Genomic DNA, 14763 nt, shown 5'->3' on the forward strand with positions numbered 1-14763 from the left:
ATGAGGGGCCTGAAGATACGCAGGTTCAAAGCCCCACAGAGGACTCTGATGAATGGATGGGGTGAAATCCATGGCTCTGAGCCAGTAGTGTCCTTTTACAGGTGTGTTACGTGATTCCCTAGGACACGTTGCTAAGAGCAGGCACAAGGCACACCTGGTTCTCTGGGCAGCTTCTGGAATTGTCCTTCCTGGTGGGAGCTGCATCGAATCATGCTGGGCCTGGTACAGAGGCATGTTTCTGTCTCCTACCCAACCTTCCGAGTCAGGACCCCGGGGAGTAAGGTCAGGAGTACACCTGCCCTGCATCAGCTTGAAGGTGTCCATTCTGGAGAGGAAGTGTCAGAAACACAGGTTTGGTACAGCCCGTGCGGTCCACCCTTACAGCAGGGCTCACCTGTCAACTCAGCCCTGCAGCAGAAAACTGTCAGTGTTCCAAATGACCCTAGAAAATGCCTCGATCATCCCAGAAAGTGCAGTGCAGTCGTATTTTATGTCCAATAGAAATAGTGCAATATTAAAATATTAATATCATTTCACTTTTTGTACCACATAAAAAATAATGTACGTCTCCGCCTTCCAATTAAAAAATATGCCAAGAATTGTGTATTTTTGGAGCTGCTTGGCTGGGTGAACCCTGCACCGTGCCTTGGTTCACCCACAGAAACTCCAGCATTCTTTGTCCAGGTTGGTTGTGAATTCAGTCAAAGCGTCAAGAACCAGCCCCGTCTCCCGGGTAATTGCATCTGGACAAAAGTATCTCCCAAGAGGCCCCACACAGCTTGTTCCTGCAGAGACGGAGGTGATTGTTTCTTCAATGCAAAGCAATACAGTCCTGCTTACATTTAGGGTCCGTGTGCGAACACACATGCTTTAGACCCTAAAACTACATTCAGTCTGGGGAGATGCTCACGGTAATGGTGACTAATCTGGGAAATAAAAAAGGTGCACTTCCTACCTCTGGCTCACTCCAGGGAATCTGCCCATGGAATAGGTTGATATCAAATTGGGACGTGTGTTTTTTCCCAGGGGAGCTGTGTGGTGGAGGGCTAAGCTGACAGCCTTGAGGTTTTGTTTTTTTTTTTTTTTTTTAACTATATCTTCCTTAACTACCGCATTTGACTCTTCTATATATTATATATATATATATATTTGATGTTGGGGGTAGGAGTTTTATTAAGTAATTTATTTTTTTGCTGTGTTGGGTCTTCGTTTCTGCGCGAGGGCTTTCTCTAGTTGTGGCGAGCGGGGTCCACTCTTCATCGCGGTGCGCGGGCCTCTCACTATCGCGGCCTCTCTTGTTGTGGAGCACAGGCTCCGGACACGCAGGTTCAGTGGCCATGGCTCACGGGCCCAGCCGCCCCGCGGCACGTGGGATCTTCCCGGACCGGGGCACGAACCCGTGTCCCCTGCATCGGCAGGCGGACTCTCAACCACTGCGCCACCAGGGAAGCCCAATCTTGATGGCTTTTGTTGTCAAGGTCTTGGAGTTCACATCCGTGACCCTTTGTGTTTATTTATAAATAAATAGCGTTTATTTATTTCTGTCCTGCTAGCATCAGACACGACCCCTGTCTTCTTTCCCACACAAACTTCCTATAAATGACTCGGCCAAGAAGAACTCACCTTCCTCAAGGAAACAGCACTGATCTTCTGTGAAGCTGCCCAAGACAAAAGGAGAAAAGAGTAGGAAAAAAAAATGGTAAAGAGCATTCAGTAGAAATATATTGCCATGGAATAGATTAAAATGGCAACCAAACCCAGCATCATGAATTAAAAAAAACAACAACAATCAGTTCACCAAAGCTCAAAGCAGTGATACAGGAGATGAAGGAATATATGCAAGGAAAGCCAGCATGGCTCCGAAGAGACATGGGAGAGAGAAAGAAACACCCTGGTAGTGGGTCCATGCTGGAAGCAGCTCCGGGAGGAACCCTCCTGCCTGGACACTGTGAGTGACCTGGACGACGGGACAGATGGACATGCACACCAAACGGAAAAGAGAATTAGAAGTTTTGAGGAAAGGGAAAGCTTATGAAAGGCAGGGGAGAGAGACCTAACACACATATAATCGCTGTCTTTCCAAAAAAGACCTGCAGTGATGTAACACAAATATATTTAGATGTAATTCAAGAAACCTTTCAGAGATCACACAAGACTTGGATCTATTTATAGATTGAAAGTACACACAGCATCCTCGGGGTGGTGGAGGAGGGAATGTCACCAGTAACTCAACATGGACCCCATGCCTGTCTCGCTGTTTCCCAGAAGGGTCTGTATCGCCCCTTCCAGGTGTGTCCTTCCTCCTGGAGTGCCCCCTGCGGGCCTGGCTGAGTTCTGCAGTCACAGATTTTCCACCAGCATCTCCTGCCCGGGGTTGGTCTCAACCCGCCTTGGTGAGCAGCCCCTCTTCCATGTTCCCAGTTCTGCCAAGGATGGATTGCCCACTTGTTTCCTGGCCTTCTTGTTAATGCTATATAATGCCCAAGATGAGAAGGGTTGCTATGAGTTTACCGTTCTAAAACCCAAGGCGGTAGGTTATTTTCCTGTTTACATTTCACAAGTGAACGCTTTTATCATAAAAAATTCTTCTTATAATTTTACAAATCACTCAAAATGGGTTCTAGAAGAACAATACAAAATGTGATCAAGGCAGCGAGATGAAGTTTAAAGTCGTGCCTTTGCTACGTTTTGGACCCTGGCCCAGCGTTTCCTCCCCGGGGAGGACGGAAACGCTTCCTTGTCACGCGTCTCTGGACACTGCATGTCCCGCCACCGTGCAGTCTCTCGCCACACAGACCCTCACAGGCCTCTGCACCTGCCCTGCCGATGTCCAGCCTTCCTCATGCCCCTCCACCTGCACCCCACACGGCACGCTTGCTTCTCCTCTCCCACGCCGCGGACACACACAGCCCTTGCCACACACCCTACACACATTCACACACCAGTCCCCCCCCAACACACACTTCTCACGAGGAGGACGGAGTTACGAATGATCGTTCTCGCTCTAAGGGCGGCCTGCCTTAGAGGGACGAGCTCCCCGAAACCGAGGACCCACATTCTGAAAACAAGTGATGGGAGAGTTCAAAATGCCATAGGCTGGCTCGTGCCAAGAGACTCTCTGCCTGGGGTGGGATGCAAGGAGGTGAGTCAGGCCCAAGGACGGCTTACGTGACGATGCCCTCGGACCCCCAGGTGAGGCCCCGTGGGAGCAGAGATGCAGGGCATCCACTCTCTTACCGTCTCCGCGCATTTCTCGTGTGACTGCAAAACCCAGGTTCTTGAACCGTCACTGCCTCACTGCGGTGGGAAACGTGCCGTTAGAGTGAACACGTGAGCTTCTACGAGTTTCTTGAGGTGTTTGCTACACCTGAATGGGGGGGAGCTGATTTCCCCTGGGGCGCTCAGAGGGCTCTGTCCTTGCAGAGGAGATGCGAGCAGGGGCCCACCCTGCAGGGCCACGCCAGCCTGCACATCCCATCCGTCCCTCTGTAACCGGTTTTCAGCCAGGTTAGAAGTACGTTGCTAACATATCCTAAATCATTTCCCAAGATTTTCGTTGGCCGACCAGCCCGAGGGCTTTTAAGTACAGAAACAGACATTACAAGCAGTAGAAAATGAAGAACACTGTATTAATGTTTATTTCTAATGACAAGAAACAGAACATCAGTCCCTTATTTGTACAAAAATACCTGAACGTTTACAATTAGGTTCATGAGCTGAAGAGCTATGTACAGAAAGGAGCAAAGCACACGGAATAAAGGTTTTGTCTCTTCAGTTAATCCCTTCTGCAATCCCTGAAAACGCCTACACATCAGGCCACGCTATGGTCACTGCAGGTGGCACTGCGACATCACAGCCCCCGGCGAGCCAGCTCCACTCCCTCAAAGGTGTGCCAATGGGTCAAACCCTCAGGTATTAAGTGCAGAAAAGAGAAGACAAAACATCTAGACTGAGGCACATACTTCTTCAAGGTTTAGCAGACGGAAGAACGTTCTGGAACTCTAACGCGTAAGGTCACAGAGCTCTCCTACTTAGCGCGAATCCCCAAAGCATTTGGCGTTTTCCCTCTCAATTCAGACCACGTTGCTACATGGAATTTCCATTTAGAACAGAAAATCACAGGCAGAGATAAAAAGTCAACAGGCTCCAAAACGACCCTGAGCTGTCCCGTTTACATTCATGTCATTTAAATACAAAAATAAAAGTCGAAGGTCCTTCAGCCCCTGGCTGGCCCGGCTGGACGCCTGCTTCTTGCAGGGGCTGCCTGTTTGCAGGTGGATCCCCAGCTGCCCGGTACAAGGGAGGTGGCTGGGGCCCCGGGAGGGTCACTCTCTGTGACAGTTCACTGCGGCCAGGAAGTACACACAGAACTGTGCGTCAGAGTCAAGCTTTAGTTCTGCTTTTAAATAAAACGTCTATTTATAAATATGCAAAACCGCCGATACTAGCTGTCTACTGGAGGGGGGAGTGACTCATCTCACTGGTGGAGACTGGTCTACGTAAACAGACAAGAGAAACTGGAGAGGTGTTTTTTTTGTTTTCTTTTTTTGTGTGCTTGATTTTTGTTTTTTAAAGGTTTTACCTCCAACCGGTGAAGAGAAAAATGTCTAATGGTGTAACTGGAACATCAGTCCTCCAATGGAAGCAGGCTGCCAGGTATGACTTGGAGAATGACCTGTCAACGGTTGGAAAGATTAACAGGCTACAGAAAGCCCCCAAAAAGCAAAAAACCGAAGCAACAACGCAATTGACCATTCATGGTTAAAAACGTGTTTTACTGAAAATGCTTCATCTAAGTAGACACTTTGTGGAAAACAACTAGTGTGTGGCTAGTCGACTAACATACAGTGTCTATACCACAGACTGAGGTACAGCGGGTATGTGTCACTGTGTCCGAAGCCATGTGTGTCCCTTGGGAAGTGCTGCGGCGGGCAGGGTCCGGGGGATCCAGTGGCCAGCAGGCCAGAGGGGCCAGGGAAGCGTGGCAACCGTGATCTGGGGAAAGAAACCTTCACCAAGTAGTTTGCCTGCCTGTAAGGGGAGCCTTTCCTGCTCTGCAGAGACAAGGCTACCCTTACGTCGGAAGACTCGGCTAAGGGGACGGGGCGGAGGCGGGGACAACGCAAGCCACCGTCTGACTCAGCTCCTGAAGTGGGATGCAGAGTTGTCTTGGTAACCTGTCCTCAGCCGCTGCTGCTGTGAGGAATTCCTGACCTGGGCCAGCCGACGGGCCACCCACCGCCTTGCATGGGCTGGCTCGGGGCCGTCGGCAGGATGGAGGCCACCAAGCAAGACCTTCTCCTCCGGGCTGCGGGGCTGCCCTCTCCAATGTCTCCATCTCTGTCACCATGGAAACCCACTGGACACGGAAGCAGACCGAGCAGGTGCCACTTCCTCTTAGGTCCTCGGATCCACTGGAGGAGGGAGGGCAGCCCTGCCAGGCCGGCCACCACTGCAGAGGGGGTGAGGCAGTGATGGACCTAGAACAGGCTGGAAGGGCTGCAGCTGGGCCAGGGGGACTGGTGTCCACCATGGGTGGGTGGTGGGTACCCACTGTGTCTCAGGCAGGCGGGCCTGCGGCCAACTATGGGCAGCCACTCAGCCCTGCGTGTTTTCCAAGGAACAAGCCACCCGCAGTGTGGAGGGCACAGCACGTGGAGTCAGCTGACAGCAGAGAGGGGGCACGTGCGCAGAGCAGGGGCTGGCTGACCACACCGCCTGCCTGGTCACAGAGCATGCCACGTGCCTACCACGGGAACACCTTTTATATCAAAAAAGCTTCCAAGGAAACTGGGGAGGGCTAGGGTGCCGGTTGCCTGGGAGTGACCTGCAGAAGGTGGGCACCACCCTCTGCAAAGAGCCTCTGGGGGCTGCCCCGTCGCAACTGTCTTTGCCTCTTGCACAGACTGAAAAGCCACGGCCCCTCTTGCCATAAGCTGAATACAATATTGAAAACAAGGAGTGCAAAAAAGGGATCAATACAAAAAAGTAAACATAGCAGTTTTAATTGTCAAGATTATTCCAGGGCGAGAGTTCATTTCCAATCACTTCTCTCCAGCTTGTGTTCCTCCGTGGCCCAGCCAAGACCATCATTCCAGTTTATTCTCGAGTCTGCTGTCTTCCGACCTCCCCGATGAGGCCAGTGAGAGGGGCGCGGCCCTGCTGGATCTGCAGCAGCAAATCATCGTCAAGTCCAACAAACCAGTCGATCGTGGTCGGTCAGCGCCGAACGCACCCATCTTGCTCCGAGCCCCAAGGTGCAGACAGCCGTGTGTTCTGAACGATGCACAGACCTCTTCACTCCAGTGTCAGCGTCCTCCAGCCTGCAGCCAGGGGAGACCTGAGGTCATAAGGCTACGCGGATGCAGTGGTGCTTCAGTCTGCAAGGCAGGACCCCTTTGTTCAGCTGGTAAAAGTCAACGAGCTGGATCAGGTCAGAGAATTTGGTGTTCCCGTCGTCGAGGCTGAAGAAGGTCTGCCCGTCGTCCTCGCACTAGAGAGACACAAGAAGACCTGCCAAGTCAGAGGCCACAGCTCGGGGACAAAACAGGCCCCAACGCCAGGATTAGTGCTTCCACCCGTACTGAGGCTCTAAGGGACACACATGGAGCTGGCGAGGTGAGCTAGAAAACGTCAGGGCAGCAGGTCGGGGGCGAGGGCTTTGTGCTGGGTGCGGCCAGGTCCCTAAGCTGCCGGGCAGAGAAGGTCCCTGCTCCTGAGTTGGTCGTGGGCAAGAGCCCCAAGCTCCTTCTGGCTCACGTGCTCATGAGGGTGAGGTTGACCAGTTAACCCGTGAGTGTCCATGCACTCAGCACACCCCATGGAGGAGGGTGAGGTTGACCAGTTAACCTGTGAGTGTCCACGCATACAGCATGCTCGTGTAAGAGTACACAGCCCTGGGCTCTCACAGTAGGACCCCAGGCAACCTCCTTCACCCCTCTGACGTTCACTTTGCTCTATTACAAAGCAAATGTTGGATTACTCTAAGGGATTAATGAGATCATGTAGGGGAAGAACCTTGCCCAGGTCATGGGATATTTGGTAGCTATTTCTCTTAAAATGGAGGACATCTACAATATCTCCCAGAAATAACTATATTCCTCACACCGATTTTAATTGAATGAATTTTGAGATCAGTGACTGCAATACGGTGCAGTCAGGAAAGCTGCCCTGTACTGTTCACACAGAGGAAGTTAGCCTTAAACCTGTGTCGATGCGTAAACTAAGAACCACTTCTTAATCCACAAACTCTGGAGCCCCAAGCACATCCACAGCCTGTGTTTAAGCCCTGAGGTTGCAATCTCGTTGTTACACTTCTCAAGTTCCTGTCTGTCTGATAATTCTAGGATTTGGGGTTATTTGGGACAATGGTATTACATATTCTGCTGGCCAGTACTTTTTCATTTTATTTCATATTTGAGGCTAAGAGAATAACATCTGGTCAATAATATAACGCAGCAGGAAAACAAAAAGGACTGTGGATGAGGCACTTGCCCGTGGAGAACAGTCCCCAGGTTTGCTTATTACCATGTTTTGTGGAATCTGTGAAGCCTGGGCTGCAACCCACAGTCTTTCCCTCCCTGGTGGTCCAGGACAGGCCACTGAGAGCTGGGAGGGTCTCGTTTTCCTCATTTGCACAGTGAGGGCATCGGGCACAGCAGGAAGCGACTTCAACAGACAGTGCCAGGGAGGCTGCTTCCCCCCAGGTCACAAAAGCCAGCCCTGCCTGCCCTCCCCCCTCCCGTTCATGCTTCCTGTGCCTGCATGACGCTCCAGACAGTCGGTATAAAGTCCTGGGCTCAAGCACCCTTGAAAAACGCCAGGTCCCACTATGTGAAACGGATGCATTTGGTTACTTCAAGCCTTCTCAGGGCTTCACTTTGTAAAGGACAGAGTTATAACTGGCCACCCTCTTTCAGCAGCATATTTCCCAGGTCCGGGTTCCAGAGGAAACATTTCACGACAGTTGTTATTACCTGCAGAATTGACCACTTCTATACAACTACATCTATACGTACAATGTACATAACACACTTGGTATTCATTTTGTGTATCTCAGCCCCAACGGGGCTACGCATTCTCGGAGGTGCTGACAACTGTCTCCCACACAACACCCAAATCGTGAACCAGAATCTGAATTGGGCACATGGAAGAGGTCAGTTACCTTTGGCAAATCTAACCAGCATCCTTAAAGAGAGTGGTGCTGACAAATACACCATATTCCATAAGGAGGCTTTTCAAATTGTTCAAAGGGAGAATCTGTTTTCTTATCCGAGGACCCGGTGGAAGGATTAACACTTCTCTTTGGGGGTCACGGGTCAGCTTTCTACAGGCTTCCTGAGTCCCCCTGGTGCACACCAGCACAAATCAGACAAATCCTGAGATTAAGTGGCCAACAGCGCGCGTCTGCACAAACCACACGTGCTCCTTCCTGCGCCAGGTCCTGGGCTGACAGCTCTGCTCTGTGTCTGCCCGTCATCTGAACTTGCTCTTCCATTCGGGTGCTGGCTCAGGGGCACCTGTGAGCTACACAGGCGTGTCGGGGCCACGGAACAATGCCACCATTTTCAGTGTTCTTCTAGGCAAACACTGTTCCCAAGTTCAAAGAACCAACCTCTCAAGAAACTCCTGAAAGGATCTCACCGGTGAGCTTGAAACTGTCTGATGTTTACTGTTTACTGCTTAGTTGAGACCTTGAGAATTGCATTAAGAACAAAACCGGCACACAGAAGAATAAGAATTAGTGTGAAAAACATCCATACTTACAGGTAAGATCTGGAAATTTTTAATTTTCTGATGATGACACAATGTGAGGACAAATGCCTTTGGATTACTCTGGCTGTCACGGAGGAGAAAAAGCCTGGGAATGGAAACAGCCAATTGATTGTTAATTTAGAAAGTCCAGGCTGAATACGTGTATGAATACATACGTATATACATGGTGCTTCAGGAGGCTTTGGGAGCTGAGCGAGCTGTAAAGCAGGACCACCCTCCACACCCAGACTGTGTTTTCTGTCACTCTCCACTGAAAGAACCAGGGCTCCTTGGGGACATGGCACCTCTAGGGCTGAGGCAGCGAAGGTACAAGGTGACGCTGGTATACTCTGTGCCAGAAAATAAGAAAGCTGGCCCAAGAGGCAGTGTGGCCCAATCTGGGCACCCAAGTACATTAACAGAAGGGATGGATTATAACCCATAGACTAAAACAAGAATCCATGAGTCCGCACTGGTGTGATAAATAAATCATAGGGGAGGAATAAAAGCTCTTCCTAAGAGCAGAAAGCCAGCTAAATACATAGAGAAGGATGATGAATTAGAAAACCACTATTTGGCTTTTTTTTTTTTTTTTTTTTTTTTTTTTTTGCTGTACGCGGGCCTCTCACTGCTGTGGCCTCTCCCGTTGCGGAGCACAGGCTCCGGACACACAGGCTCCACGGCCATGGCTCGCGGGCCCAGCCGCTGCGCGGCATGTGGGATCTTCCGGGATAGGGGCACGAACCCATGTCCCCTGCATCGGCAGGCGGACTCTCAACCATTGCGCCACCAGGGAAGCCCCTATTTGGCCATTTGATTAAGGAGATCTTCAATAGATGCTGAAACCAGCATCAAAGTTTGATGAGAAACAGAATATTTTCATAGTCTCAGCATCTACCGCCTAACATTTACGACAGAGGGACACACAGTAACCTTCCAATAGAGAAACCCGGTGGATACCACCTTCAGGTATTCGAGTTACCACCACCAGGAATGAGACAATCCACCCCAGCACCTCTTGACCGGATGCACTGAAGGTGACCCAGCATCACCTCCAGGGAGTGAGCAGACGGCCAAACCCGGCAGGTTCTGCCCTCACTGGCGCCTCCAAGTGTCAAGACACAAAGGAAGACAAGGCACATGCTGGCCCAGGGCGGTGCTGAGGCCGAGAAGTCCTTTTCCTTGGTGATGAAGGATACAGCAAGGACCCCTGAGAAAATCCAAGTGGCATGTCAGGTGACCGAACCACGTCCGCGTTAATTTCCTAAGTTTTATAATGATACTGTGGCTGCCTAAGAGAAGTCCTTGTTTTTAGAAATTTTATATTGAAATAATTACAACTGACTCCTAAATGGTTCTGATAAAAAAATGAGAGAGAGAACATGAGAAAACAAAGGTGCTACAATGTTCACAACTCAGATGCCTGGGTAACACGTATACAGGAGAATCCATTATATTATTCTTGCAAATTTTCTACATTTTGAAATTACATCGAAAAGTCTAAAAATAACAAGTGATGGCCAGGACGTGGAGAGAAGGGGACCCTCCCGCACTGCTGGTGGGAATGTAAACTGGTGCAGCCACTGTGCAGAGCAGGATGGAGGTTCCTCAAATACTAAAAATAGAACGACCATATGCGTTAGCAATTCTACTCCTGGACACATATAAATGGAAAAAGTGAAAACACTAATTTGAAAAGATACATGCATCCCAATGTTCATTGCAGCAGTATTTACAATAGCCAAGATATGGAAGCAGCCCAAGTGCCCATCAACAGAGGAATGGATTAAGAAGATGTGGTACATATACACATATATACAATGCAGTGTTACTCAGCCATAATAAAGGATGAAATTCTGCCATTTGCAGAAACATGGATGGACCTAGAGTATTACGCTCGGTGAAATACATCAGACAGAGAAAGACAAGTGTTGTACGATATCACGCATGTGGAATCTAAAACAATAATACAAATGAATATATATGCAAAGCAGAAGAAACAGACTCACAGATACAGAGAACAAACTCGTGGTTACCAAAAGGGGAGAGGGAAGGAGGAGGGACAAATGTGGGGTTTGGGACTAGCAGATACAAACTGCTATGTATAAAATAGATAAGTGACAGGGATGCACTGTGTGACACAGGGAATTATACCCATTATCTTGTAATAGCCTACAATGGAGTACAATCTGCAAAAATACCGATATCACTATGCTGTACAGCTGAACCCAACACAATATTGTAAATCAATTATACTTTAACTAAAAAAATACTTTAAAACTTAGAATAGCACCAAGAAGCATAAGTCATTGCTTTTACAATGATCCCAGAACAAATCTGGAATCAGACGGGAAGATCAAGTTATTCTTTAGAAAGGAAGAGGCCCTAATCCCAGTGACAAAGTAGAAATGGCCTGAGAGGAAACATACTTGAAAGGTATTAGACACCAAATGGCGGTAATCAGCTAAACCATCAGTTTCTAGATTGTAATGTCAGAGGGAAGGCAGTTACATAAGCCTGGGAAATCCCATGTTATAAAAGGTAAAAATGGTTTATTTTACTACAGGACGTCTTGGAGGCTTTAGAATGTAGATATTCATCCCGACTCCCTCAAGGCCCCAGCATGAGTTTTCCTAGCTTACCTGACTCTTTACAGCATCTTTTATTACATACCAGCCCCTCTTTGATAGCATTTTGCAGGACACGTGTTCTGCAGGACACACCTCGGAGATGTGAACCGGGATGCAACTGCACTGTTAGGCCAGGCGGGCGGGATGGGGCCTCGGAGCTGGAGTCGGACCCCTGTGTGATGCGCTCGGTGTCGGCGGAGCCCGAGGACAGGAAGACGAGAGGGCCAGCTCCTCTCCCGGGCAGGGCTGCGCGTCTGCACCTCCCAGCCTGTGCCCTTTTTTCCGAGTGTTTCACTAGCAGAAACCTGGGGGTTGGCAGGCCTCAGTCTTCCCGGAGGAGAGGCTGGGGCTGTGCTTCCTCAGCTAAGCCCTCAATGAATCCCCTGATGCTTCCTTCTGAGCCCCAAGGAGGACGCTGCCCGCCCGCCTTCCAGTTTGGGGTGTGACCGGGAGATCCTGAAGCTGCCCCGCCGGCTTGGGTTTACAGGTCATGCCTAATGGTCGTCTACAAGGAGGAAAGGGGGTAGGGCCTAGGAGTCAGCGACAGTCCTGGATCTGACGCTCGGGAGCTTCCGATCATGGGCCGCTGCCTTGCCAGCCTCTCCTGCAGGACCATCTACACGCTCAGGGCTGTTGTGTGGTCAGTGTGGACACTGGAGGCACTGGTGATCGCCACCAGCAAACCACAGGCTCAGGGATTTCGGGGCAGGCCGGGGGGTGGCTACTGCAGAGACCAGGCTGGGAGCTCACATGCCACGGACGCCTCTGCTTAGGTCATCGGAATGGAGCATGGAATGAAAGTGCTGAGGACTGTTGGGACTGAAGTCAAGGCTCACGCGTCCATTCATGAAAGCACAAAGGGGCCGAGGGAGATCAGAGTGACAACACAGCTCAGGTGTGTGGTGGTCCTGGCATTGCACACACTGCCTCGCTCAGGACTCACAGAGGCCCTGTCACTGTCCCCATTTTACAGTGAGGGAAGCGGGGCCCGGAGAAGTCAGGCAAATTCTCCAAGGTCACACAGTCAGCAGAAACCAGGGCGGAGCCCCGGCCCAGCAGGAGCAAGTGCGCAGGTGGTTCCTCCGTGGCCCGTGAGCACCCTAAGCTTTTCCCAGGTGGCTGTGTTAGCCCTGGGACGGCACCCCGCCCTGCCCCAGGGGAGGGAGAGCCGCAAAGAACTCAAGTCTTGACAAAGACGTTGCCTTCCACCTCCTGGCCATCCCACCCCAGCATCCTCAGGCCGCAGCTAAGCTCAGGGTGGGACCTCCGTGGCCAGTACATGCCCTTGTTAAGATGAGGCAGACTACGAAGACAAATGTGTTTTGCTTATATTTTTAAAAGGAAACAACAACAGAAGGATTAACAAACAAACACTGATGAAAATGTTTACCCACTGTGGAGCTGGGGGCAGAGGAGTCACCAGGCAAAGGACCTGGTTTTATAACTTTTGACTTTGGAACCAAGGCAATGTTTTACATAGTTTTAAAAGCAGCATTAAACTGAAGAGGAAATAAATCAGATCCACTTAACAAAAATCAGAAACAAACAGAGGAATGAACCTGAAGACATGGCAGTTTGGTGGTGGAATCACGGAGAAGAATTACCTTAAGCTTGGTACTTTAACGTGACCTGCCTGGACTATTCCTTAAGGATTAAAAGGGCTGCAAAGAAGTGTGAATTCAGTAGTGCTGAAGTAATGTTATCAATATTTTCATGATGTGATATGGGATACAGCAGACAAGTACAGAGTGAGGTAAAACAAATAAGTAAGCGACTGTCATTAGTAAGATTTTTCAGAGGAAGAGAAGAGAGAGACAATAAAACCACAGGCGCACACGCCCTGTAACTTTCCACGTGAACTGGCAACATCACTGTGAACCTGGAATCTACTTGGAAAAGACCTACCGATTTGGTTTCCAGACACCATTTTCCACTACAAAGAATTAGGGCCCCTAAGAGAATGTGTCACACCAAAAAGCAAAGCCTAACAGTGTTGGGTCAAAAGAACTCAGGAACCAACTTGAAAGAGGCCTGCCCCATGGGACAAAAAGAGGGCCTAGGCAACATCAAGAACATTAAGCTTGGACCGAAACAAATCAAACACATAGTACCTAAGTTCATCATGAGGGTTAAAAAACAGAACAGCACACCTCACTTGTAAGCACTGGAAGATGGCACAACACCAAGTCAGTGATGCTGAAAACTGACCAAGAGAAAAAGCAAGCATGTAGCTACCTTTCCCAGAAAAACAAATACGGGACAAGGAAAAGGATTTTAGCAAGGAATGATGAAGGAATAATAGACTTAGAAAACAATGACTCTGTGACCTCTAATGAAACAATAAACCTGGCGGGTTCCATTCGGTGTAGGGGGCTGGGAGCTGGACTGGGGGCCGGGCTGACAACACCAGACCCCCGCCCAGCCTGGGATGAGAAGCAGGACAACTTGGGGTGGGCAGTACAGACATGCAGCCCTGAAGCTCGGTCCCAGAAGGAGGCTCCGAGTCTAAGCAAGCCTCTGCCCACACTTTACAGGAAACGAGGGAGAGAGAGGAACACAGTCAAAGAAACCCCAAGTACACAGTTAGCAAATGACTTACTTCTTCAACAAAGGAAAGATATGAAAAAAAAAAAGAGGAAAGAAAATGGAGCGGTGCGGAGACTACTATATACTTAGGAAGACAGAGACATTTCCACCGGACGCCATGGGTGGATCCTGCTTTAGACCAACTACATTTAAAGGACTTTCGTGTGTGTGAACATGATGGGACTTCTGAGGACACTAAGAAATTCTTGTTTATTTTAGATGCAACGACGATAGCGCGGTTGTCTCGGAAGCAAAGGGTCCTTATTTTTCAGACACTCACTGAAATACAGTTACTGGTCAAAATTCCGAACGTCGGGGATTTCCTTTAAAATAGCTCAGAAGAAGGAAAAAGTAGAGGAAGGAAAGTGGGAAAAGTTAGAAGGACGAAGAGGAAGGCAAAGAGGAGAAAAAGATAATAAACGTGTGGGACGGGGAAGAGACGAGCTCAGGGGAGCAAATCCTGCAGCTGAGCAAGAGGCAGACGGGTTCCTTACTTACCCTCTCCTCTCTCATGTGAAGTTTTAGAGTTCCATAGCAAAACTTTTTAAAGATGAAGGATTTGAAGAACAAAAGGACCGCTGTGAGCCGAGCAGCTTCCGAGAGCCTGTCTTTTGAGTAGACCCAGGGAGAGGCGGCCATGACAAGGGTGGGCCAGGGCACCCAACTAACTCGCCTGGGTCTCTTTCTGGGGTGGGGCTGGGGGGTGGAGGCAGGCCTCGGGCTGAGCTCGGGAGGGACCATGCCCCGGTCACGGTCACTCACGTGTCTGCAGCCACACCCGGGGCAGCTTCCT

At 49.8% G+C, this 14763-nt stretch overlaps 1 protein-coding gene across 4 annotated transcripts in view; it reads right to left on the bottom strand.

The window, feature by feature from the left end:
• Window positions 1-3615: 3615 nt before the first annotated feature.
• GRB10 (growth factor receptor bound protein 10) overlaps window positions 3616-14763 on the bottom strand; it is a 195143-nt gene continuing 183995 nt past the window's right edge. For all 4 annotated transcript variants that reach the window (XM_081244419.1, XM_081244422.1, XM_081244420.1 and 1 more), the window contains 2 exons: window positions 8767-8860; window positions 3616-6493 (listed from right to left, as the gene is read on the bottom strand). In XM_081244419.1, the coding sequence (XP_081100545.1) occupies window positions 6347-6493; window positions 8767-8860 (241 nt within the window). In that variant the 3' untranslated portion in view covers window positions 3616-6346. The remainder of the gene's footprint in view (window positions 6494-8766; window positions 8861-14763) is intronic.

The sequence above is a fragment of the Mesoplodon bidens genome (assembly GCF_964165515.1).
Source record: "Mesoplodon bidens genome assembly, chromosome: 9".
NCBI lineage: Eukaryota > Metazoa > Chordata > Mammalia > Artiodactyla > Ziphiidae > Mesoplodon > Mesoplodon bidens.